This window comes from Polyodon spathula, chromosome 42, assembly GCF_017654505.1.
Source record: "Polyodon spathula isolate WHYD16114869_AA chromosome 42, ASM1765450v1, whole genome shotgun sequence".
NCBI classification, from domain to species: Eukaryota; Metazoa; Chordata; class Actinopteri; order Acipenseriformes; family Polyodontidae; genus Polyodon; species Polyodon spathula.
Window position 1 is genome coordinate 2832000 of NC_054575.1, and position 26374 is coordinate 2858373.

Sequence of the window (26374 nt, forward strand, 5' to 3'; positions counted from 1 at the left end):
TGCACTGCTGACGCGGTAAAAAAAAAAAAAAAACGAACCCTGTTCAGTTTGACGCAATGCAATCTATTCGCGATTTTCTGACGTTGTTAGTTATCCAGTTCGTTTGCATACTCTTCCATTGAAGAACGTTTCGGTCTAGTCAGCACACGGTGGTTCTAGACTAAGGGGTGTGCTGACTAGACCCTCAAGGGCGCGTGCACTGCTGTATTACACTGAGGGGCAATGGTAGCACAAGTATAGGGCAGCTGCAATGGGGTGAGGCTGGTAGAATGGGACCACAGTGTGCAATGATCTTCAATGATCTTCAATGGCAGACAGACAGCAGTGCACTGCAATGGCTCTGTATTACACTGAGGGGCAATGGTAGCACAAGTATAGGGCAGCTGCAATGGGGTGAGGCTGGTAGAATGGGACCACAGTGTGCTCACTATACCCTCAATGATCTTCAATGGCAATGCAGACAGACAGTGGCACTGCAATGGGTCTGTATTACACTACAATGGTAGCACAAGTATAGGGCAGCTGCAATGGGGCGAGGCTGGTAGAATGGGACCACAGTGTGCTCACTATACCCTCAATGATCTTCAATGCAGTTAATGGATTATCTTATTAACCAAAGTCCACAGTTACTCAACAAAACAAGGTTAACCTTTGACCCCACCAAATTGAAAACAAGCAAGGTTTGATCTTCATTATATAATGCAAATATAATTGATGAATTGGAAAATAATTCTGGGAATATATTATTTAATATTACTAACTTGATGTACATTTAATGCATGCAATATCATGTAAACATAAAATATAATGTATGTAATTGAGCATTACATACTGCTGCAGCCAAAAGCTTAGCATCACCTAGAATTTATATGAGCATAATTTAGATATTTTATTTAACATCATGTAATCAAAGAAACTACAAAATGATATCGCAAAAAAAAAAAAAAAAAAAAAAAAAAAAAAAAAGTCTATAGTAGCAGTCCAGTAGTATTTCATGTTAGATTTTAGAAATGTCACATTTTTCCAGTCAGTTTTTTCAATGTGAAGTATCTGGAAAACTACAAAGCGCTGGGTGAGCAATTCAATATGTTAACAAGGGAACATTATTCAGCAGCTTTCACTGGACTCTATGAAGCTGAGGGAGTTCATTCTATATAGAGGGGGTGCAATTCAATATGTTAACAAGGGAACATTATTCAGCAGCTTTCACTGGACTCTATGAAGCTGAGGGAGTTCATTCTATATAGAGGGGGTGCAATTCAATATGTTAACAAGGGAACATTATTCAGCAGCTTTCACTGGACTCTATGAAGCTGAGGGAGTTCATTCTATATAGAGGGGGTGCAATTCAATATGTTAACAAGGGAACATTATTCAGCAGCTTTCACTGGACTCTATGAAGCTGAGGGAGTTCATTCTATATAGAGGGGGTGCAATTCAATATGTTAACAAGGGAACATTATTCAGCAGCTTTCACTGGACTCTATGAAGCTGAGGGAGTTCATTCTATATAGAGGGGGTGCAATTCAATATGTTAACAAGGGAACATTATTCAGCAGCTTTCACTGGACTCTATGAAGCTGAGGGAGTTCATTCTATATAGAGGGGGTGCAATTCAATATGTTAACAAGGGAACATTATTCAGCAGCTTTCACTGGACTCTATGAAGCTGAGGGAGTTCATTCTATATAGAGGGGGTGCAATTCAATATGTTAACAAGGGAACATTATTCAGCAGCTTTCACTGGACTCTATGAAGCTGACCGAGTTCATTCTATATAGATTTACATTTTGAAAAGTTATTTGAAACAGGAACTTGTGCAATTTTTCACTGGTACTTTACTGCCATCTAGTGGGCGTATCTGAGAACAACACCTAATGCACATTACTTTGCAGGAAGTTGGACAAAAATGCCTGTATTTAAATATTGACTTCCTGATTAAAAATGAAAGAAAATAAATCTTCACCTCGGTCAGACAGAGAGACACACAGACACATGCTGTGCTATTGACAGTGCTATAGCAGGTGACATCAGTCCCACGCTGACAGATTGACAGACAGACAGCAGGTGAATCAGTCCCATGCTGTGCTATTGACAGTGCTATGGCAGGTGAATCAGTCCCATGCTGTGCTATTGACAGTGCTATAGCAGGTGAATCAGTCCCATGCTGTGCTATTGACAGTGCTATAGCAGGTGAATCAGTCCCATGCTGTGCTATTGACAGTGCTATGGCAGGTGAATCAGTCCCATGCTGTGCTATTGACAGTGCTATAGCAGGTGAATCAGCCCCATGCTGTGCTATTGACAGTGCTATAGCAGGTGAATCAGTCCCATGCTGTGCTATTGACAGTGCTATGGCAGGTGAATCAGTCCCATGCTGTGCTATTGACAGTGCTATGGCAGGTGAATCAGTCCCATGCTGTGCTATTGACAGTGCTATAGCAGGTGAATCAGTCCCATGCTGTGCTATTGACAGTGCTATAGCAGGTGAATCAGCCCCATGCTGTGCTATTGACAGTGCTATAGCAGGTGAATCAGTCCCATGCTGTGCTATTGACAGTGCTATGGCAGGTGAATCAGTCCCATGCTGTGCTATTGACAGTGCTATAGCAGGTGAATCAGTCCCATGCTGTGCTATTGACAGTGCTATAGCAGGTGAATCAGTCCCATGCTGTGCTATTGACAGTGCTATAGCAGGTGAATCAGTCCCATGCTGTGCTATTGACAGTGCTATGGCAGGTGAATCAGTCCCATGCTGTGCTATTGACAGTGCTATAGCAGGTGAATCAGTCCCATGCTGTGCTATTGACAGTGCTATAGCAGGTGAATCAGTCCCATGCTGTGCTATTGACAGTGCTATAGCAGGTGAATCAGTCCCATGCTGTGCTATTGACAGTGCTATGGCAGGTGAATCAGTCCCATGCTGTGCTATTGACAGTGCTATAGCAGGTGAATCAGTCCCATGCTGTGCTATTGACAGTGCTATAGCAGGTGAATCAGTCCCATGCTGTGCTATTGACAGTGCTATGGCAGGTGAATCAGTCCCATGCTGTGCTATTGACAGTGCTATAGCAGGTGAATCAGCCCCATGCTGTGCTATTGACAGTGCTATAGCAGGTGAATCAGCCCCATGCTGTGCTATTGACAGTGCTATGGCAGGTGAATCAGCCCCATGCTGTGCTATTGACAGTGCTATGGCAGGTGAATCAGTCCCATGCTGTGCTATTGACAGTGCTATGGCAGGTGAATCAGTCCCATGCTGTGCTATTGACAGTGCTATGGCAGGTGAATCAGTCCCATGCTGTGCTATTGACAGTGCTATAGCAGGTGAATCAGTCCCATGCTGTGCTATTGACAGTGCTATAGCAGGTGAATCAGTCCCATGCTGTGCTATTGACAGTGCTATAGCAGGTGAATCAGCCCCATGCTGTGCTATTGACAGTGCTATAGCAGGTGAATCAGCCCCATGCTGTGCTATTGACAGTGCTATAGCAGGTGAATCAGTCCCATGCTGTGCTATTGACAGTGCTATGGCAGGTGAATCAGCCCCATGCTGTGCTATTGACAGTGCTATAGCAGGTGAATCAGTCCCATGCTGTGCTATTGACAGTGCTATAGCAGGTGAATCAGCCCCATGCTGTGCTATTGACAGTGCTATAGCAGGTGAATCAGCCCCATGCTGTGCTATTGACAGTGCTATAGCAGGTGAATCAGTCCCATGCTGTGCTATTGACAGTGCTATGGCAGGTGAATCAGTCCCATGCTGTGCTATTGACAGTGCTATGGCAGGTGAATCAGTCCCATGCTGTGCTATTGACAGTGCTATAGCAGGTGAATCAGTCCCATGCTGTGCTATTGACAGTGCTATAGCAGGTGAATCAGTCCCATGCTGTGCTATTGACAGTGCTATGGCAGGTGAATCAGTCCCATGCTGTGCTATTGACAGTGCTATTGCAGGTGAATCAGTCCCATGCTGTGCTATTGACAGTGCTATAGCAGGTGAATCAGTCCCATGCTGTGCTATTGACAGTGCTATGGCAGGTGAATCAGTCCCATGCTGTGCTATTGACAGTGCTATAGCAGGTGAATCAGTCCCATGCTGTGCTATTGACAGTGCTATAGCAGGTGAATCAGTCCCATGCTGTGCTATTGACAGTGCTATAGCAGGTGAATCAGCCCCATGCTGTGCTATTGACAGTGCTATAGCAGGTGAATCAGCCCCATGCTGTGCTATTGACAGTGCTATAGCAGGTGAATCAGTCCCATGCTGTGCTATTGACAGTGCTATAGCAGGTGAATCAGTCCCATGCTGTGCTATTGACAGTGCTATAGCAGGTGAATCAGTCCCATGCTGTGCTATTGACAGTGCTATGGCAGGTGAATCAGTCCCATGCTGTGCTATTGACAGTGCTATAGCAGGTGAATCAGTCCCATGCTGTGCTATTGACAGTGCTATGGCAGGTGAATCAGTCCCATGCTGTGCTATTGACAGTGCTATAGCAGGTGAATCAGTCCCATGCTGTGCTATTGACAGTGCTATAGCAGGTGAATCAGTCCCATGCTGTGCTATTGACAGTGCTATGGCAGGTGAATCAGTCCCATGCTGTGCTATTGACAGTGCTATAGCAGGTGAATCAGTCCCATGCTGTGCTATTGACAGTGCTATAGCAGGTGAATCAGTCCCATGCTGTGCTATTGACAGTGCTATGGCAGGTGAATCAGTCCCATGCTGTGCTATTGACAGCACTATAGCAGGTGAATCAGTCCCATGCTGTGCTATTGACAGTGCTATAGCAGGTGAATCAGTCCCATGCTGTGCTATTGACAGTGCTATGGCAGGTGAATCAGTCCCATGCTGTGCTATTGACAGTGCTATAGCAGGTGAATCAGTCCCATGCTGTGCTATTGACAGTGCTATGGCAGGTGAATCAGTCCCATGCTGTGCTATTGACAGTGCTATGGCAGGTGAATCAGTCCCATGCTGTGCTATTGACAGTGCTATAGCAGGTGAATCATTCCCATGCTGTGCTATTGACAGTGCTATAGCAGGTGAATCAGTCCCATGCTGTGCTATTGACAGTGCTATGGCAGGTGAATCAGTCCCATGCTGTGCTATTGACAGTGCTATGGCAGGTGAATCAGTCCCATGCTGTGCTATTGACAGTGCTATAGCAGGTGAATCAGTCCCATGCTGTGCTATTGACAGTGCTATGGCAGGTGAATCAGTCCCATGCTGTGCTATTGACAGTGCTATGGCAGGTGAATCAGTCCCATGCTGTGCTATTGACAGTGCTATGGCAGGTGAATCAGTCCCATGCTGTGCTATTGACAGTGCTATGGCAGATGAATCAGTCCCATGCTTTGCTATTGACAGCGCTGTGGCAGAATCTGAAGAAAAAAGCCTCTAATTTGCATGGGAATTGTAGTCTTTTGTTCAGGCTTTTTAAAGCGGGTCGAAGCGGCACGAACGACTTAAAAAAACTACGACTACCAGAATGCTTTGCGCGCCACACTCAAAGCGATTTTGAATTCTGCTTTCGTTTTTTCGTACTGCTGAGTAATTGTCGAGTTCGCCAGTCTTTCTTGGAAATACACGGTTTAAAACCTTAATAGCAGGAGTATATCTGCTTACAAAAATGACTACTTTGGAAATACGCCCCGAAGCGAAAAAGCAGGTAGTTTTCTTCAGTCTGACTTCTTCTTTACATTAATTAATTCATTAATTTATTAATAACGTTTTGAGGTTTTGGCTTTTTTTTTTTTTTTTTTTTTCTGCAACATTATATTACTGTTATTTTGTAAAAACCTGGAATTTAACCGGCAGCTTCGCCCTGTTGTTAAAAATGTCTCTATTTTGTTACAATATAGTCTCGTCTCGGCTCTTCTAATGTAAGCCCTTCACTCTTCTCTGGTCCTCGGTTTAAAATCTCAAACCGCAGTCTAAGACTGAGCCAGTTCTCTTGTGTTTTTGTTTCTTTCCACCCCGCAGCGATGATAAAACAGAACCCTTTTCAATGTTTTAGAGTTTTGTAGCCGGTGTGAAATTTCACTTTGAACTGGGCTCTCCTCAAAACAGGACGCTGTATATACAGTGTGTGTGTGTGTGTATATATATATATATTTTTATATGTGTTGTAAGAAACACACATTCTGTAGGAAATGCCTGTCCTCGTTCTCCTAACCAGAGGATGTTCTATTATTTTTTTTTTTAAAAAGTAGTATTAACTTGTCTGTGAAAGGTGTTCAAGCTTATTTACTTTAGAAACATCGTGAAAACAGACAGACAGACAGAGAGACGCACACATGGTAATTTGATTGACACCTTCAGTTCATTGCGTTTTTGTTTCTTGTAGTTATTTCTCCCTCTCCCCCTCTCTCTTCTCTCCTCCCCCTCTCTATCTCTCTACTCTCTCCTCCCCCTCTCTCACCTCTCTCTCTCTCCTCCCCCCTCTCTCCCCCTCTCTCTCCCCCCTCCCCTACTATATACTAGACAGTAGAGAGGGAGGGGGGGATAGATCTATATATCTCTCTCTCTCCCTCTCTCTCTCTCTCCCTCTCCCCCCCTCTCTCTCTCTCTTCTGAGTTGTTGATGTTATTCTTGTAGCGTTTTGCTCAGCTGCCCAGAACAGCGATGCGATCCCAAATGACTCGGAGCTCAAGTCTGGAAATGTCAAAACAGAGCTCAGAGTGCAAGAGAGCTGCTCTGTTAAATATACAAAGACCACCACAGAGAGAGGGGGGCACGGTGCCAACAGACATGCAAACTGATACTGAGAGAGTCGACTGTATCTTTCTGTGTGTGTGTCTGTCTGTATCTGTCTGGTGAGGTCTGTGTGTCTGTCTGTCTAGCTTTCCGGTGAGGTCTGTGTCCGTCTGTCCGGTGAGGGGGAGGTGTGTGTGTCTGTCTGTACAGCAGCTGGTTATTGACAGGAGAGCAGGTGTTGAAGGGGGCGGGGCAGCGCTGTGTTTAACCCTTGCAGCGCTGGTGAGTTTTAAAGAGGCGTCCGTTTCTCTTGCAGATCGATGACTTCTGTGAGCAGCGCAACAAAGAGGTAGGGGCTCGCGCTTACTTGTGTTATTATCTGTGTGTCCGTTTTATTCCTCCTTTCTCTCGTTCCTTCAATCTTTTTTTTTATTTCGTACTTTTTTGTTTTTCCTTCCACTTCTTTTTCTCGTAAATTCGTTGTTGTATCCATTCTTTCATTTGTGTTTTAATATTTCATTGTCTCCCTCTCTCTCTCTCTCTGTTACTGAGGCTAGATGAGAGAGTCTCTCTCTCCCCTCTCCTCTTGAGGACTCTCGCTCCTCTCCCTTCTTCTCTCTCTCTCCTCCCTCTCCAAAGAGTTCGAGAGGGAGAGATAGGGAATCTCTCTCTCTCTCTCACTCTTCTCGCTGAGAGAGAGCGAGCAGAGGAGCTCGAGAGAGGAATAGAGTCTCTCTCTCTCTCTCCCCTCTCTCTCGCTCTCTCGAGCTCTCTCCTCTCTCTGTCTCTCTCGCTCTCTCCTCTTTCAATCTCTCCCCCTCTCCCTTCTGTCTCTCTCTCTCTCCCCTCTCTCTCGCTCTCTCCTCTCTGTCCTCTCCCTCTCGCTATCCCTCTCTCTCTTCACGAGGCTCCTGTTTGTTTTTTCTTCCTCAGGCTGGGTCCCTGCTGGCTGTCACCTTCCCCAGGAAGATTGCAGAGTTGGATGGCTTCTTAAAGGTACCGTGACTAGAACCATGTGTGTGTCTCTATGTCGTTCTGTGTGTGTGGCTGTCTAGACCTCTGTGTCTCTCCTCTATCATTAACTTGGCACCTGTCTGTCTGTCTGTCTGTCTGTGTCTCTCTCTCTTTCTCCCCCCCCCCTGTATTATTAACATGGCCCCTGTTGCAATGTGTCCTCCTCTCCAGGAGGGGGCGCTGAACGTGCAGGACCTGAGCTCTCTCCGGGCAGAGCTGGACATTCCCATCCCTGACCCGGCCAAAGAGGAACTGAAGAAGAAGAAAAAGGAGGAGGAAGAGGCGAGTGCTCTCATGGACCAATCGGCTGAGAGGGGCCCAGAGGCTCCGCCCCCTCTCGCTTCGGGAATTTCCTTCTGATCCTGTCTGGGAACCCCAGGGGAAATTTAAGAATCCTTTTGTTCACAAAATATTTTCTTAAAAAAAAAAAACTAGTTTTGGACACAAAGAAATACATTTTCATTGACTCCCATAGATAGACAGAGATAGAGAGAGATAGCTAGAGATATAGATAGACAGATAGATAGAGAGATAGACGGATAGAGATAGATGTAAATACAGACAGACAGACAGATGGAGATAGATAGAGAGATGGAGATAGATAGATATTTTATTGTTTCCTCATGTGAGGTTGCCATGCATGAGATTATAAAATGAAATATATTGTATAAAATAGCTAATCTTGGAAATGTTAAACACTGATGTGAGGGGGGGGGGGGCAGGAGAAGGGGGGAGCAGGAGAAGGAGAAGGGAGTATTCTAATGTATTAATTTTTTTTTATGTAGAAAGAGAAGGGTGGAAAGGAGGAGGATAAAGATGACGAAGATAAAGGTGATTTTTAAATAATTTTTATTTTCATTTTGTGCGATTCTCTCTCTCTACCACTCCTCTCTCATACACACTCACAGCAGCGATGGGAGTCAGACTCCTATTGCACAGCAGCGTGATCCAGTCCAGGTTTCACTACCAGCTTGTTCAGCCCCCAGTGTGTCTAGCTAACAAGCTCAGGTGTGTCTTATTATTAAACTCCTAGTGAAACCAGGACTGTATCACACTGCTGTGCAGCGGGAGTCTGATTATTAAACTCCTAGTGAAACCAGGACTGGATCACACTGCTGTGCAGCGGGAGTCTCATTCCCAGCCCTGTACTTTACCTCTCTCTCTCTTTCTCTCCCCCTCTCTCCAGGCCCCCCCTGTGGCCCTATCTCCTCGAACCCGCACATCCAGTCTCTGCTCCTCAGACTCAAGCCGCAGATTCAGTCTGTGAAGGAGGCTGTCAACTCTGTCAGTCTCTGGGTTCAGCTCCAGATCCCCAGAATTGAGGACGGGAACAATTTTGGGGTGGCAGTGCAGGTGAGAGAGAGGACTGGGGGACCCCAAAATGACATTGCATGGGACCACAGTGTGCTGACTGTACCCTCAGTGATCTTCAGTGGCAATGCAGACAGACAGCGGCACTGCAATGGGTCTGTATTACACTGAGGGGCAATGGGACCATTTCTTTTTTGCTTTACAGGAGAAAATATTTGAACTGATGACTGGAACTCGGACCAAGATTGAAGGATTTCAGACTCAGATCTCAAAGTAAGAGAGAAAAAACACAACTTCATTAAATCACAGGGCTGGGAATGAGACTCCCGCTGCACAGCAGTGTGATCCAGTCCTGCTTTCACTAGGAGTTTAATAATCAGACACACCTGAGCTTGTTAGCTAGACACACTGGGGGCTGATCAAGCTGCTAGTGAAACCTGGACTGGATCACACTGCTGTGCAATAGGGGTCTGATTCCCCTTCCGGTTATTAATTGGCTTTCACCAGTGTTTTTGTGATTTCTCTGATTGTGTGATTCTTCTCTGATTTTGGTGATTTCAGGTATTTCTTAGAGAGAGGGGACACAGTTGCCAAGGCCTTGAAGCAGCCCCACGTGGTACGAGAACAAAATCGAAATTTTCGTTTTATAAACGTTTGGCATCGCCTAGAATTTTAGGAGAGACATCATTAACAAAAAAAAAAGTTTATCTGTTGGGAAGACTTGTACCTTCTATCTTTCAGGGAGACTACAGGCAGCTGGTTCATGAACTGGATCAGAACCAGTACACTGAGATCCGGCTCATGGTTCTGGAGATCCGGAACATTTACGTACGTCAGCCTGCAGTTTGAACTGACTAGCTCGCTGTGTCTCTGTCTCTCTGTATCTGTGTGTGTATTCTGAGAGCTTGCCAGAGTCTCTCTCTCTCTCTCTCTCTCTCTCTCTCTCTCTCTCTCTCTCAACCTCGTTCATGTGATTTTCATTTAATTTTTTCTTTCATTTTGAATTCTTTTGTTTTTCTTGGTTTTGTTTTCCAGGCTGTCCTGTACGACATCATCTACAAGAATTTCGACAAGATCATGAAACCCAAAGGAGATTCAAAGGCTTTGATCTACTGAGAGACACACACACAGACAGACAGACAGACAGACAGTGCCTTTCCTCTGCTGTGAATATCTTTCACACACTTTGATCATATTCACCGTATTGAATTGTGTCTCGATTAATAATATTAAAAGCAACTATTACATTTGAAAATCTGTGACCTTTGTGTTATTATTTATAAAGTAATAATTACCATGAGACGCATGGTAAAGCATAGGGAAGCATTGTAAAGCACAGAGAGGTCTGGTAAAGCACAGGGAAGCATTGTAAAGCACAGAGAGGTCTGGTAAAGCATAGGGAAGCATTGTAAAGCACAGAGAGGTCTGGTAAAGCATAGGGAAGCATTGTAAAGCACAGAGAGGTCTGGTAAAGCATAGGGAAGCATTGTAAAGCACAGAGAGGTCTGGTAAAGCATAGGGAAGCATTGTAAAGCACAGAGAGGTCTGGTAAAGCATAGGGAAGCATTGTAAAGCACAGAGAGGTCTGGTAAAGCATAGGGAAGCATTGTAAAGCACAGAGAGGTCTGGTAAAGCACAGGGAAGTCTGGTAAAGCACAGGGAAGCATTGTAAAGCACAGAGAGGTCTGGTAAAGCATAGGGAAGCATTGTAAAGCACAGAGTGGTCTGATAAAGCATAGAATTTCATGCGACAAATTGACAACAATTGGCACAAGGAACAGTCAAGATTAAAATTCATATTTTATTGTTTCTGCTATAATGTATTGCTCTCCACACACACACACACACACACGAAAACAAACACACACAGTTCCCCTAAGTTTGAATGTGCTGCAGTTTTATACAGCAGTTATCACAATATAGGGCTTGTGACTTTTTCTCCCCTCCTTTCAGAATTCAGTTGAGACCCGTTGAGCCGTCCGTGTCTCTCACTCACGCCAGAAACGCGTTCGGAGTCAAACTCATTTCATAACACGAAAAAGTGCCTCCTATTTTCTGCTCTGAATGCCCCTTTGTCTAATCTCCACTTGTGACCCCTGGTCCTTGTTTCTTTTTTCAATCCCTTGGGTCGACATTGTCAATACCTTTTCGGATTTTGAATGCTCGAGTCAGATCGTCTTCTTTGTTCAAGACTGAACAGATTCAATTTTTCTGAGCCTGTCTGCGTATGACATGCCTTTTAAACCCGGAGTAACTCTGGTCGCTCTTCTTTGCGCTCTTTCTAGAGCAGCGATATCCTTTTTGTAGCGAGGCGACCAGAACTGAACACAATATTCAAGATGAGGTGGTTCTTATGTCAAACAAACAGGCTTTTTAAAACCGGCCCTGGCTTCAGTTTTTCATTTACAAGCGGGATGTATCAACGAGGACGCGATGTGTTAATCAGAGACACGTCTTTTGTTAAAGTTACCACGAAAAATACAATATTTGTAGAGTATATATTTGTTTGAGACTGTATTGACGTTGATAACGAGAGGAGTCGCTTTTGCTCTGCTTCTTTAAAAACCCTGTTTAGTTGTTTCACAGAAGAAAACCCCCTGTCAACGAAATGAGTTTGACTCCAAACGCGTTTAAAATAGAGGGAGGGAGGGGGAGAGGGGCAGTTTAAAATAGAGAGTTAACTCTTTGTGGTCCAGCTTGTCAAACAGAGACGGAGAGGGGAGGGAGAGGTAGAGGGTTATAGAGAGGGAGAGCAGAGGGAGGGTTATAGAGAGGGAGAGGTGAGGGAAGGGGAGAGGGTTATAGAGGGAGAGGGGAGGGAGGAGGGAGGTTATAGAGAGGGAGAGGGGAGAGGGAGGAGGGAGGAGGGAGGTTATAGGGAGGGAGAGGTGAGAGAGGGAGAGGGAGAAGGAGAGGGGAGAGGGAGGGAGAGGTGAGAGAGGGAGAGGGAGGGACTGCCTCTCTAGTTGTCTCTGTGGTCCAGTGTGTCAAACAGCCCCACGCCGGGCCGCCCCGGGGAGTACCAGCAGGGGCCGCTCTTGTACCAGCCGTGGTACAACAGCCTCCAGCACAGCGTGGCTAGGGCGCCCCCTAGCAGCTTGTGGGTGTAGCGCTGGAAGTAGACCAGAACACACAGTAGCAGGAAGTTCCAGAGGAGCAGGAGGGCGGAGCAGAGCAGAAAGACGAGGCGCAGGGGCACCCCGGCCGGGTGACCCCGAGACAGGTAGGGCCGGAATACGGCCGTCTCCTCCGCCACCAGCAGGGCGGCGAAAGTGAGCAGGAAGGTATCCTCAGAGATATCATACCCTGGAGAGAGAGAGGAGAGATGAGAGGAGAGGAGAGGAGGGGAGAGGAGAGAAGAGAGGAGGGGATGAGAGAGGAGGGGAAGGGAGAGAGAAAGGGATAAAAGAGGGAGAGGAGAGAGGAGAGGGGATAAGAAAGAGAGATGATTAATATACTGCTCTCACTCTCATTCTCTCCCAAAGCAATTACAAAATAATAAAAATTATAAAAATAACAATAAGAACATCAAACCACATTCTGACATTCTGTATAGAAAATAATAAATCTGATTTCAATGAAGCAGAGACCTCTCCACTGGAAGCCCTCAGCCAGGCAAGATGCCTTGTTCTCTGTCTCTCTGAGCAGCAGCAGGGGGGAGGAGCTGGCGCTGGCCCCGCCCCCTTGCGAGTAGCTTGCGTGTTTGTGGGCGGCGGCCGTGGCCTCGGGGATCTCGCTCCTGATTGGCTGGAAGCAGCTTCCCGTGGCGTTTTCGACCTGCGCGAAGCTCCACAGTGCCCCCTTCCACAGCAGCGAGGCGACCAGCAGCCGGGTCAGGTGACGCAGGCAGGAGGCGGGGCTCCGCGTCGACGAATAGGAGACAAGCAGCACGAACCCGCCCGTCAACAAGCAGGTCCACCCCCAGCCGGAACGCAGGAAGTACCTGGGAGAGAGAGAGAGGGCACACAGGAAGTGACTCGCACCGGAACAGGAAGCCACACACACACACACACACACAGGAAGTGGTAATCACAGATAGCGGAAGTGACACATACAGGCACAGGAAGTGACACACACACAGGAAGTGCTACCCACACAGGAAGTGGTACTCAAAGGTACAGGAAGTGACACCCAGGAAGCGGTACTCACACACAGGAAGTGACACACTCAGGAGGCGGTACTCACAGGTACAGGAAGTTCCTGCGGTTGGCGAACACGGTGCTGTGGCTCACGTGGAAGGTCAGGCCCGGCCCAAGCAGGATCAGCAGCGCTACCCACAGATGAAAGTGCCGGCGGAAGTGAGCGTTACCGAGGCAACGGGCCACCAGCTCGCTGAGCAGCACCACCGGCCGCTCCAGAACCATCTCTGCAGCTCACACCAGTCGGGGGGCACTGGGAATGATGGAAAGGGCAAACTGGTCTCTCAGCGAACCAGTGAGGAGACTGTGGCTTCCAGAACCCGCACAGGAGGGGTTGTGCGGTCTGCGTTCCTGTTCTAGTCCTGAACTCACTGCCTTTGTATTCTAGAATAGGAGACCCCCCCCCTCTCTCTCTCTCTCCCTGACGCTGGTTAGAAGTTAAAAGGACACTTGTCAGAAGCTCAGAACATCGCTACTAATCCCTCCCAGCTGTTTACAAGCATGTGCGAATCAGAGCGTAACCGAGTCAATGAGTGTGAATCCAGTGTGTTGTGTTTCACTGTGTGTTGTGTTTCAGTGTGTGTGTGTGTTGTTTCAGTGTGTGTCAGCGTGTGCAAGGTGTTTTTTTCTGAATCTCTGGAATCCTTTCGAAGCTGGAATCTTGTTAGTTCTGTAGGAAATGTTCACGGCTATTGCATGAATCTCGAAGTATTACTACTGTAGGAATCTTGCAAGATTCTGCTGGACCAGTAATAGGAAGTCTGTAGGCGTGTCATTGAAAAATCCTGTCTAGATCTTGTGGAAATCCTCCGGGATAGTTGTTGCAACACCGCAAAGGAACCGTGTAGAAATCTAATCGAGATCTTGATGAAATATTTTAGGATCCCTGTTTGAACCAATGCCAGGTTGTAATCCCTCACAATCCAGTATCAAAGACCATCTCTCTCCCTTCTTCTCCCAGTTTGAATCTTTCTCTTCCAGTAGAAGCCGACCGCCACCAGTCTCGTTCCCCCTCCTGAATCAAACTAGACTAAGTTTTCAAGGACACCTCTCTGAAAATCTCCCTCCCTCTGCGACAGCTGAACTGAGGCATTCATGCAACGCAGAGGGCAGATTAAAATAGAGAGGGGATTCAAACTGGAGATTAAAATAGAGAGGGGAGTGGACAGATTAAAATAGGAGAGAGAGGAGGGGGGATAAAATAGAGAAGGGGAGAGGGGTAGAGCCACTTATTTTTTTAAAAAATGCAAGTATTTCAGATGCACAGCTGTAGAACATGCTTTCATCAGAAACAAATGCTAAACCTTTTTCATAATCTGTTATTTATTTATTTATTGAACAACTCTTATTTCTGAACAAGCCTGGATAGTTTTAGCTCCCCACCTCACACAACAGTAATTACAATCTTCAAAAGGACTATTATAGTACATTACAATACAGAGACCGAATCAAACTCTCAATTCACCGCTCTCAACACACCCACGAAAATCACAGAGAACGTAGAGGGCTTCCGAAACAAATATAGTGGAGCGTGTTGCTATAACCGTTTCAAACAATAGACCTGTCGTTCATCGTTGACACCCTGACAGCTTTTTACACTTCAAAGTCTGCTTCAGAGCTCTGTTCGCGATGTCTGCTCTAGCGCACCGACAGGATTATCGCCCGCATTGTCAAACAGGGTAACGATCTGAACTGGAAAACTGGAGCACTTCCCTGCAGTGATTTTAGAGGACAGATCTCAAACCCCAGAGCACTAGAGAGGACATTGTGAACAGAGCTGTGAAACAGACTTGAAAGCTGCAAGTGTAAAAAGATGTCAGTGTGTCAATGGCGAAAAATAACCGGCCCGTTGTCTGCAACGGCTGTGGCAACACATCCTGCTAAATTTTTTCGGGACCCCCGGCTACTTTCTCCGTGACCTTACCCATCCCAGTGTCTCAAATGCGCAGTTTTGAAAAGATAGCGATAAGGGAATTTTTGTTTAAAACGAAGCTCAAGCCTTCGTGCTTTGTTCTCGGTCACGTCAGGAGCGGGTCATTTTTTATTTTTTTTACAGGGTGAAAGCTTGGTCAGTCAATAGGGGGAGCAGTTGATTGGTTGACAATTTCACTCTGCAGGTCACCCCCATCACTCTAACCACACGGAAGTACGACGCAATGGATCGTGGCATCACGTCCGAGTGTCACTCTTAGGGCTGGTGTTTTTTGTTTTTCACACCAAAACAAAGCTAGTGTAGCGACAGATATATACAGATATTATATATTATATTATAATATATATTTTATCTATTCGATATATATATATATATAATATATCCGCTATTTTATAAAATTTTTGAAACCCCATTTGAGATGCTGTGTGGCGAGTGGCAAGATTAAAAAAAACTGGCTTATTCTCATCAGCCATCATTTACTTCATTTAATACAAAGCTCCAAGCTCCAAAAAAATAAATAATTAAAAAAAAAAAATTTAAATGGCTGTTCCTTTTAATTCCTCCACATAATCCAGATTGATTTCTTAACAGTTTATCCTTTCTTAAATGTTATCTCTGCAGGTTTGCAAGGTAATTTTCCAGCCCACACCACTCAAGCATGCTTTTACTACACACTGAATGTAGTTTACCCTGGGTCTGTTCATTTATTTGTACATGTTTTACCGCACCTCTCTGTGCTTTATTATTGGGGGGATGGGGGACGGGACTTTTAATCAGCCTTACTAACTCCTCTAGAATGTGAAAACAAGTCCTGATTGTGATGAAGTGAGAGGGATGCATGTCAGTATTGCACAGGCCTGGCTGATTGGCTTCCCCCCCCCTTGCTTGCTGTAGGCGTGCGTGTTTTTGTTATAGAAGTCAGGGGGATGTGTTTTTGGAGGTACTGTACACCACACTCCCCTCGAAATTTCTCTCTTTACTAACAAACAAACACTAAAAATAAAAAAATAAAATTCAAATCCGTCACAAAGATAGTCAAGCCTGGGTGTGTCACTGTGTGTGTGTTCAGCTCTGGCCAAAACTTTAGCATTATCACCCTCTATATAGAATGAACTCCCTCGGCTTCATAGAGTCCAGTGAAAGCTGCTGAATAATGTTCCCTTGTTAACATATTGAATTGCACCCCCTCTATATAGAATGAACTCCCTCAGCTTCATAGAGTCCAGTGAAAGCTGCTGAATAATGTTCCCTTGTTAACATATTGAATTGCACACCACTTGGCGGTTTTCCCAGATAATGAAAAGTGACAAATTGAAAAAATTAACATTTTGAAATCTAAAATGAAATACTGTACTATTATTATTTCGACAAGCCCCACCCCCCCCAATCATGGCACACACACGCCTGCACTCTGTCTCTCTCACTCCCCCTCCTCCACTTCTCCGGTCTCTCGTTTGTCTCCCTCTCCTCGCCGCCTCATTCCCTCGTTCAGGAGGTCGTCCTGGTAGAACTGATTCTGTCTGTATTCCCAGAGCCGCACGCCTCCGTCCCACTGCAAGGGAGACAACGCGGTTAGAAACACACACACACTGACAGACAGACGGACAGACACACAAACACATTCTCTCTCTCTCTCTCTCTCTCTCTCTCTCTCTCTCTCTCTCTCTCTCTCTCTCTCACTCACAGAGCTGCTGACGATGCTCTCCTGGTAGGGGTGCCAGCTCACGTCTCTCACACAGGCATCGTGATTGCAGAGCTTGGTGACAATCTCTCCGGTCAGCACGTCGTACACTGAGAGGGGAGAGAGCAGGGACTGTCACACAAACACAAACCTTTGCTATTCAAGGAGAGGAAACTTTGGAGATCTATTTCTTCCCTCTCTCCCCCTCCCCCTCCCCCTCCTCTCCCCTATGCCCTCCTCTCACCCACGACCCTGCCGGTGGAGCAGCCTGTGTAGATGTATCTCTGGCCGGTGCTGAACTCTGGTGAGAAGCGGCAGCGAATCAGGGTGTGCAGGACCCCGTGGCCCCGGTAACTCATGAGAGATGTGTCTCCGGGGAGCCTGTGCCTCTTCAGAGCTGAGAGACCAGGAAAGAGAAACAGCGTCAAACAGGAGAGAGAGAGACAGCGTCAGACAGGAGGGAGAGAGACAGCGTCAGACAGGAGAGACGTCATCAAACAAAAGAGGATCAAACGCGAGAGAGAGACAGCGTCAGACAGGAGGGAGAGACAGGGTCAAACCTCTCTTGGGTACTTGCTGCCAGCGGTAGTCCCAGTTCTGTTGAGTCACAGCCAGTCTGGAAGCAGCCAGACCTTCTTTGGGAGAGAACCTGCGAATGTCCCAGAGTTTGATCGTCTGATCCTTAGAGTTTGATATGAGGTAGCGAGCGTCTCCCTGGGAAATACAGAAAATAAAGACAGACAGAAAGAGGGAAAGAACAAGAAAATATTTTTTTTAAAAAGTTGTTTGTAAAGAGCCCCCTTGCTGTTTTCACTCGCCTCACTCGTGTGAACGCATGTGTTCAGCTGGGGCCAAAAGTTTCATTTTAGGACTGAGAATTAAACTTTATATATATATATATATATATAAATAAACAATTCTGATATTTTATTTAACATCAAAAGAAACTACACAATGATATTGCAATAAAAAGTCTACCAGAAACCACAATAGCAGGCCAGTGGTATTTCATGTTAGATTTTGAAATGTCACACTTTTCCAGTCAGTTTTTTCAATGTTAAGTATCTGGAAAACTACAAAGCGCTGGCAGTGCAATTCAATATGTTAACAAGGGAACATTATTCAGCAGTTTTCACTGGACTCTATGAAGCTGAGGGAGTTCATTCTATATAGAGGGGGTGCAATTCAATATGTTAACAAGGGAACATTATTCAGCAGCTTTCACTGGACTCTATGAAGCTGAGGGAGTTCATTCTATATAGAGGGGGTGCAATTCAATATGTTAACAAGGGAACATTATTCAGCAGCTTTCACTGGACTCTATGGGAGGGAGTTCATCTATATAGAGGGGGTGCAATTCAATATGTTAACAAGGGAACATTATTCAGCTTTCACTGGACTCTATGAAGCTGAGGGAGTTCATTCTATATAGAGGGGGTGCAATTCAATATGTTAACAAGGGAACATTATTCAGCAGCTTTCACTGGACTCTATGAAGCTGAGGGAGTTCATTCTATATAGAGGGGGTGCAATTCAATATGAGAACAAGGGAACATTATTCAGCAGCTTTCACTGGACTCTATGATGCTGAGGGAGTTCATTCTATATAGAGGGGGTGCAATTCAATATGTTAACAAGGGAACATTATTCAGCAGCTTTCACTGGACTCTATGAAGCTGAGGGAGTTCATTCTATATAGAGGGGGATGCAAAAGCTGTATGCATGTGCCTGTGTGTCCTGGTTCAGTCTCTAGTGTGTGTCTGTCCCCTGGTTGTCTCACCTTGCTGTCGATGAATGTGATCCCGTCCCTGTGTCCCGCCAGCTGTCCCACAGGTTGTGGACTGTCCTCCCGGAGGGTGCGTCTGTCCCACACCTTACACAGAGCATCGTCCCCCCCGGAGAACAGGATCTGAGAGGAGGCATCCGCGAAGGAGACCGCATTGACGTCATCCTCGTGAGAGTCGATCTGAAACCATCAATAGCCAATAATCAATCAATATCAGTCTGGGAGGAGCCATCTGGAAACCAGCAATCAATAATCAATATTCAGTACTCAATACAAATCCTCACCTTGAGCGTTCGCTTGTTCTGCTCTCTGTCGAAAACGTACAGGCACCCATCGTTAGCCCTGTGGAGACAGACAGACACACACACAAACATAGACAGGCAGACAACACACACACACACACATTAATTAAAAAAATATCGAAAATGCACATTCATGTCTGCCTGAGCTACAGTGTTTTATTTTTGTTCTATTTATTTATTTATTTTGTTTTACAGATTTAGGGTTGATATGCAGGGCCTTTTAAACGTTTTTTACCCTGGAAAAAAGATTTTAAAATAAACTGGACCCGACGCGCCTGACTAGCGCTGAATAAATGGACTGCAAAGGGTTAAAAAATTTAAAAAAAAAATAACTGGCTGATCTTGAATTGTTTTGAAGCAAAGAGAGAACAGAGGACTCACCCTCCCAAGATTTCCCTTCCGTCTGAGGAGGTGGTGAGCGAGAAAACACAGAATCTGCGCTCATCTGGACTGAGGGAGAGAAGAGGGGACAGGGGGTAAGAAAGGGAGACAAGGGAAGAGAGAGAGAGACAGAGGGGGGCAGAAGAAGAGAATCAGTTTTATATTTTCTACCGCTTCAGTATTTATTTATTTATTTTTTATATAATTTCTATAAAACTCAGGACTCTGATCATCGCTATTCTGTGTTGGAGAGCCAGGTGGATCCACAACAGTGCCGAGCAGTCAGCGCCTCCTCAGTGTGAGTGAGCGGTCAGCGCCTCCTCAGTGTGAGTGAGCGGTCAGCGCCTCCTCAGTGTGAGTGAGCGGTCAGCGCCTCCTCAGTGTGAGTGAGCGGTCAGCGCCTCCTCAGTGTGAGTGAGCGGTCAGCGCCTCCTCAGTGTGAGTGAGCGGTCAGCGCCTCCTCAGTCGAGTGAGCGGTCAGCGCCTCCTCAGTGCGAGTGAGCGGTCAGCGCCTCCTCAGTGCGAGTGAGCGGTCAGTGCATCCTCAGTGCGAGTGAGCGGTCAGTGCATCCTCAGTGCGAGTGAGCGGTCAGTGTATTTATTCTCAGTGAGCGGGGAGGGGAAGTCAGTGGACTCACTTCAGGTCAAGCGCAGCGTGGCTCTCGCTGTCTCCATCGATACTGCAGATGTGAACTGGAGGCGAAACAAACATAAAAGCCTGACAAGAGAGAAACAAAGGACTACACACACCACAGAGAGCAGCCCTGGTCTCTATACACCCTGTACTGCACAGCCCTAGTCTCTACACACCCTGTACTGCACAGCCCTGGTCTCTACACACCCTGTACTGCACAGGCCTGGTCTCTATACACCGTGTACTGCACAGCCCTGGTCTCCATACTCACTGTAGTCAGACCAGCTGGAGTAGAGCAGATGGGCTCCGTCAGGGGTGAAGGCCACGTCCAGGACGCTCCAGCCCACATCGCGGGCCTTGATGGTCTTGAAGAGTCGAAACCGACCATCCCGCGTGTCATAGAGACGCACGTTCTGATCTGAGAGAGAGCGAGACACAGTGAGACACACGCATACAGAACTACAGCAGCTACACAGCACAGTGGTGTCTAGATACAGTTGTAATCTAGTGCGCTGGTATCACCCACTGTGTGCTGGGCAGAGCCTGGTTGTGCTGTGCTGTACACAGGGCAATGCTGACGGGATCACACTATATAAAACTGATATAAAACCAGGGAGTGAACTACACCCCCCCAACCAACACAGAGTCTATATGAAGTTGTAATCTGGTGAGGCCAGCTTTGCTGTGCACTGGATCACACTACTGTATATAAAAGCAAGTTTTACAAGATTTCCACCTTGGCAGGCTGACATGAATATCGACCCGTCTTTGGAGTAAATTCCACAGAACGCTTTCTGCTGGAACGTCTCTCTGCGAGTCATGTGATTGGGGAGGAAACTGAGAGACAGAGAGAGAGAATGAATGGGTCATCCAACATATTTAACTTCAAAACATTAAAGGGCAAGGCAAGGTAAAACTAATAGAAACCGAGTCAAGCAGGCAAGCGTTTTGGTTAGAGGCTTCACTGATAAGGGCACTACAGCCCCAAACTAGAGCTGTGCTGCTTGACTCAGTTTTGCAATCTTCACTCACTGTGATCTGATGTCTGAACACTCTCCATGAGAAAAACTGCTACTGAGGCAACGGCCTTGCTCCCTCTGAAAATCACAGGGAAATCAGGCAGAAATCACAGAGAAATCAGGCAGAAATCACCGACTCGCAAATGATTTTCAAAATCAATCTAAAGTCACACCTGTCTCAGAAGCCCGGCGAAACTCTTGGTGCCCTTTGACCCTGCCGCTCCAGTAGCCAATCGGATCTGAGTCTTGATTTCACTGCGGTCCACTTCACAAGTGTCAGGGTTCAAATCCACTGAGAGAGAGAGAGAGAGAGAGAGAGAGAGAGAGAGAGAGATGGGGCGAGAGTTGTCGGGTGCGGGTCAGTGTGCTATGCTGGTCTGAACTGGCGCTATACTGGTACCTGGAGGGCTGTACTGGTCTCCCAGTCTCCCCTCCCACGCTCCATCGCTGTCCGAGTCTGAGTCCGAGTGCATCTGGACCAACTGCAAGCCTGTGGCCCCGCCCCCATGCACCAGCCTGACCTGGCCCCTCCAATCAGAAAGAGGTAGAGAGAGAGAGACACGCCTTTTACTGACGGAGTCCTTACCTATTAATTTGGCTGGCGCGTTATTTACGTATTAATTTGGCTCAAGCGGGTTAGACTGACAATCCTGTTCAGTTTGACGCTAAAATTAACATAATTTGACCTCCGCTGCCTTCATCTGTGGTTGGCTTAGAAGCGACCAAACTCCAAAAAAAGTTGAGGGGGGGAAAAAAAAAAAAAAACTTTAATTTACCTAAATAAATCTACAAATAACTAAATAAACATATTTACAAACTCGTGTATCTTTATCTAACTGCCGCGTTTGGTTTAATAATTACCTCCGAAGAAGATACGCCAGGACTTGGGCTAAATCCACGTCCTCTTCCCCTCTCCCGCGTGAGGGACCTGCCGCCCCGGACCCGCTCCAAGAAGCCGCCCGGTTGCCCCCGGACGAAGCCCCGGCCCGGTTGCGGCTCGGTTCGGTCCCGCTTCGGTGGTTTCGGTTCGAGTCTGGCCCGTCTCGGCTCGGCTCGGATCCGGACATGGCAGCAGCTGCGCTCGAGCTGCTGCGAGAGCCCATTCAGCGCGAAATTCAAACTGCAGCGGCGGCGGCGCGCGCTACTAACGGTCGCTTCGCTTCAACCGAAAAATAATAATAATAATAATAAAAAATAATAATAATAAGTTTGACGTGTCGCTCGTAAATATTATGAAATGATTGATTCGTGGGTATAATCCTTTGTTTTAAACAAAATACACTCTATTTAAGATAATTAATATAACACATATTGTGTTCAAAAGACAGTTTTCTGTTAAATCGTGTTTAGCAACAAAAGGATAAACTGCCCTAACCTGCGGGCATTTAGTTTTTTTTTTTTTTTTAAATATTAATTATGCTCGGTATTACAAGGTTTAGTTGAAATTAATAAGTCAAAAAAAAAAAAAAAAAAAAAAAATGTTACCGCGACAAAAAAAGGATTTAAACTGTAAACAGCCAAGAGTTATTTTTTTAATAAGTGTTGTTTTTTTTTCTTTACTTGTTTACCAACTGCGATTGAAAAGAGATCCGTTGGCTCCTGTCGGTAAAAAGTGCCTAACAATATTTTTATTTTTCTGTTCTCGCACATTAAACCTTGGTTTTAGAATTGCAGAAAAAAAAAAAAAAAAAAAAAAATTAAATACTCAAAAAAAAAAAAACCCCGTTACCCTACGATATTTAAACCAAGTATTTATTATTTTTAGAAAATAAAAAAAGATAAAATTAACACACAGTGAGAGCTCCGCTGTCTAATTATTGTTTTGTTAAATTTGTCCTTTTGCAAAACACGTCAGGACGCTGAACGTTTGTCAAGGCTTTTAAAAAAAAAATACATATATATATTGGTATATCTTACTTGTACACATATTAAAAAAAAAAAAAAAGTCAAAACAAGCGAGTCAATTTTGCTTCCCTTCCGACAAAAAATAATAATAATAAATCGGGTAAGATTTGGGATAGTATACGGTCGTCTCTCGGTATCATATCTCACACACGCTGCCCTTCTCTTTCGTCTCCGTTTTTGTGTTTGTTTTTTTTTTTAACAGAAAAACAAATCCTTCACTTCGCGTTTTTATTTTTTCTTCCGCCCAGTTCCCCTTGACGCCATGTTGTTTACCTCCGCTCGAGTCGGGGAAGCATCCCTTGGTCAAGGGGACCGCCCCCCATTTCGCCAGCACGTGACCCCCCCCCCCCCCTAGTCCCCCCCCCCCCCCCCCCGCCCGGCATTTCGGGGGGGGTGAAACCGGCCCCATCTCGGCTCTAACGCGGGCGGCTTTCCCCCCTCGGAAACTACAGAGAGGCTGGAGCCGGGATGGCGGAGACTGGGCTGCAGTTTCCTAACTGCAAGATCCGACGCGATGTGCTTCAATCGCGCTCACACACACAGGTAATTCGGATTTAAAATTGATTTAAACAAAATAATGAAGCTGAACTGACCTCCTCTCTCCTCTCCTTTCCTTTCCTCTTTCACTCTCCTCTCTCCTCTCTCTCTGGTATGGACGTTAATTTAAAAAAAGAACCCCACATGAACATAATTTAGTAGATATTTTATTTAACATCATGTAATCAAAGAAACTACAAAATGATATCGCAGAGAGATCGGGGTGCAGTCTCTGTTTCAGGGGTGCAGCTTGTGAGCGCTCAGTAATCTCCCATAGTGCTCTGGGTGAAACTGCTTCAGGTAGGCGTCCATTTTACCAGGGACCCGATTCTTACAGGCCTCGCTGAGACCTGAGGGGACAGACAGAGGGACAGGGAGACACAATAATCACCAGTGTAATAGAGACTCGCACAGAGACACACACACACACAGAGACACACACCCAGTTTCTCCACCAGTTCTTCGATCTTCTCGGCCGCTGCTGGGATCTGCTCCGGGTTCTCCACCAGCACTTCCAGTTCTCCCACTGCGAACCCGAAGTCGACCAAGTCCAGGTCGGCCCGCACCCCTCCCGGCAGGCTGTAAGAGCGCCTCACAGTGGTGAAAGAGGCAAACTGCACTAGAGCAAACTCACCCAGCCAAGCACTGTCTGTCTCCCTCTCCCACTGTCCCTCTCTCTCTCCTTCTTTCTCCCTCTCCTCCCTTCTCTCTCTCTGTCCTTCGAACTCTGCTTCAGTCTTGCAGGAGTGCTCTCCCTCTTTCCCTCCTTCCTTTTCAATCTCCTTCTCCTTTTCTCTCTCTCCCTCTCCGCTCCTCTCTCTCAGAACCACTTGCCTCACCCTGTCCACAATCTGTGACAGCTCAGTTATTTCCCTATAACGGGTACACAGTTTTATCTTTCGTTGTCCTCCTCCTCTCTCTCTCCCTTCCTCCTCTTCCTCTCCCTCCCTCGCTCTGACCGGGCATTTCAGCTCCCAGCATGCCCCTCTGCAGCGCAGCCAGGTGTCAGACAGGGTGAGAGTGAACTTCCCAGTATCGAAGTAGCGATCCTGAAAACTGCGTTCACCCACAAACTGAGCTGGAGAGGAGAGGAGAGAGGAGGAGGAGAGAGAGATAGAGAGGGGAGAGGGAGAGAGGAGAGGAGAGGAGATGGGAGAGGAATCCACTTAACTCTAACGCCTCCATCCTATAACCATTACCACACAGGAAAAGATAGAGAGAGAGGGTTAGGGGGAATCCCTATTTTGTATTTATTAGATAATATTATTATGTTGATAAAAATGATATACTATCTATTAATAATAATAATAATAATAATAATAATAATAAAATAATAATAATAATAATAATAATAATAATAATAAATAATGGTCTGGTTCCTCACCTCCTAGCTGTTTCAGTCTGGTCTCTGTGTCAGAGCGACACACAAACTTCCGCTCCACCTCCACACTCATCCCTTTCTCCAGACACTGGAGAGAGGGAGAGAGAGATTGTGAGAGAGAGGGAGGGAAAGAGAGAAACAGAGAGGGAGATGAAGAAAGAGAGAAACACAGAAAGAAAGAAACAGAGGGAAAGAAAGAGAAACTGAGAGAAAGACAAAGAGTGAGAAACAGAGAGAGGGAGAGAAAGAAAAACAGAGTGAGGGAGAGAGAGAAACAGAAAAAAGAGGGAAGAGAAAGAGGGAGAGTATGGGTGCGCTGTCGTTAGTGTACCGCACGGTGCGGGGCAGGTGAGAGCGAGCCTGCGTCTCATTTCGTGACGTAAAATAAAACTTGAATGGACAGCTGTAAACAGCACTGGCCGGACACGTGACTGAACCCGCGTCTGTTTACAGCGCTGACGAAAGACAAACGTGTATGCATTACTTTTAAATACCTTTAAAAAAAAATAAAACCAATGACAATCATTTCATATTCCTTTAAAAAAATAAAAGCAAAAAGACTGTGTTGCCTGGCAACGGAGAGGTATCGGTAGACACATTTATCTCGTTTAACTGTTGTGTTTGAATACCCATAAACGCGCAAATAAATCGATTTTTTCTTTTCTTTTTTTAACAGAAGAATGTATTTAAAATATTTATTTTAAACGCTCCACGAAGCAGGCGAATTGCATTCTGGGATTGTAGTATTTTTCTACTTACGTGCGACGTTTATTGTTGAGACGTGACGTGACGAGTTCATTACAAAAAAAAAATATATTATTATTATTGTTGTTGTTGTTGTTTTCAGCGTGGCGCTTAATTCAAACCTTTTTAAAAACTGGCCTGCAAAATCTCCCGCGATCGTGGCACTAAATGCCTACAGCTCCCAGAAGGTACTGCTTCCCTTACGCGCTTTGGCCGGAGGAGCCGGGAAGAAACCATGCGCGGTGCACTCTGGAAGTTGTAGTCTTTACTTTGCATTCCTGGAACGGGGGCGGGGGGAGCCGCTAGTCTTTCACCTCAGTGGCTGAGGGGTCGAGCCTTAAACCGGGTCGAAATTGGGCAATTTAATGCACCCGTGCAGAACTAATCGCGCGTTTAGAAGTGTGTGTAGTTTTATATAATAATAATAATTATATATATATATATATATATATATATATATATATATATATATATATATATATATATATATATAGTTACAATGTTATTAGGCTGCTACCTTGCTTGTGCTGCCGGCTTTTTCCTCCAGTCAACGACGTTCACGATCAGTGAACGATGGCTTCGCTAATTACCGGTAAAATAACTGTCAGTTCCGGCTGGAGTTATTTTAAATGCGATATATTTAAAAGCAGAGGCGAAGCCACGTAAACGCGGAACGAAATGCTCTTTCTCTCTGTCGTTTACCGCAAGGAAAGCAAGAGAAGCAACAGCCGGGAGATTGCAGCAACCAATCACATTTTTGCAGACGTGCATGTGATTTAAACAAAAAAAACAAAAAAAACAACCAATAATAACGTCACTACAAATCGCTCAGCGCAGTGCTGAAAGCAGAGCGGCAAAGCAGCCAGCTGCGCAACCAGACGTATAGAACCGATTCATAACAACT

At 45.8% G+C, this 26374-nt stretch overlaps 4 protein-coding genes across 6 annotated transcripts; 1 reads left to right on the forward strand and 3 right to left on the reverse strand.

Annotated features, from left to right (window-relative positions):
• The first annotated feature begins 5499 nt into the window (after positions 1 to 5499).
• LOC121305168 (proteasome activator complex subunit 1-like) lies at positions 5500 to 10285 on the forward strand. Of its 2 annotated transcripts, XM_041236714.1 has the most exons (10): positions 5505 to 5675; positions 7020 to 7052; positions 7637 to 7699; positions 7889 to 7999; positions 8503 to 8548; positions 8904 to 9070; positions 9234 to 9301; positions 9590 to 9644; positions 9770 to 9856; positions 10064 to 10284. In XM_041236714.1, exons 1-10 carry the CDS (start codon positions 5637 to 5639, stop codon positions 10142 to 10144), a joined length of 750 nt encoding a protein of 249 aa, XP_041092648.1. In that variant the 5' UTR covers positions 5505 to 5636; the 3' UTR covers positions 10145 to 10284. The 2 variants fall into 2 exon arrangements, with proteins under 2 accessions (XP_041092649.1, XP_041092648.1); XM_041236715.1 differs by lacking the exon at positions 9770 to 9856 and having other exon boundaries at positions 5500 to 5675; positions 10064 to 10285.
• Positions 10286 to 11905: 1620 nt separating this feature from the next.
• On the reverse strand, positions 11906 to 14302 carry LOC121305163 (fat storage-inducing transmembrane protein 1-like). Its single transcript, XM_041236707.1, has 3 exons — positions 13214 to 14302; positions 12619 to 12971; positions 11906 to 12334 (listed from the first exon to the last, which is right to left on the reverse strand). Exons 1-3 carry the CDS (start codon positions 13390 to 13392, stop codon positions 11991 to 11993), a joined length of 876 nt encoding a protein of 291 aa, XP_041092641.1. The 5' UTR covers positions 13393 to 14302; the 3' UTR covers positions 11906 to 11990.
• Positions 14303 to 16298: 1996 nt separating this feature from the next.
• Positions 16299 to 22103, reverse strand: dcaf11 (ddb1 and cul4 associated factor 11). The gene is made up of 14 exons (XM_041236692.1): positions 21765 to 22103; positions 21304 to 21431; positions 21077 to 21195; positions 20917 to 20981; positions 20621 to 20721; positions 20156 to 20302; positions 19889 to 19943; positions 19251 to 19319; positions 18852 to 18909; positions 18562 to 18747; positions 17342 to 17495; positions 17026 to 17178; positions 16785 to 16891; positions 16299 to 16652 (listed from the first exon to the last, which is right to left on the reverse strand). The coding sequence occupies exons 1-14, from the start codon at positions 22004 to 22006 to the stop codon at positions 16521 to 16523; spliced, it is 1716 nt and encodes a 571-aa protein (XP_041092626.1). The 5' UTR covers positions 22007 to 22103; the 3' UTR covers positions 16299 to 16520.
• Positions 22104 to 23496: 1393 nt separating this feature from the next.
• Positions 23497 to 26251, reverse strand: thtpa (thiamine triphosphatase). 2 transcript variants are annotated; one of them, XM_041236710.1, is made up of 4 exons: positions 25988 to 26251; positions 24730 to 24814; positions 23788 to 24423; positions 23497 to 23695 (listed from the first exon to the last, which is right to left on the reverse strand). In XM_041236710.1, exons 2-4 carry the CDS (start codon positions 24797 to 24799, stop codon positions 23583 to 23585), a joined length of 819 nt encoding a protein of 272 aa, XP_041092644.1. In that variant the 5' UTR covers positions 24800 to 24814; positions 25988 to 26251; the 3' UTR covers positions 23497 to 23582. The 2 variants fall into 2 exon arrangements, with proteins under 2 accessions (XP_041092644.1, XP_041092645.1); XM_041236711.1 differs by lacking the exon at positions 25988 to 26251 and adding an exon at positions 25486 to 25878.
• Between the last annotated feature and the right edge of the window lie 123 nt (positions 26252 to 26374).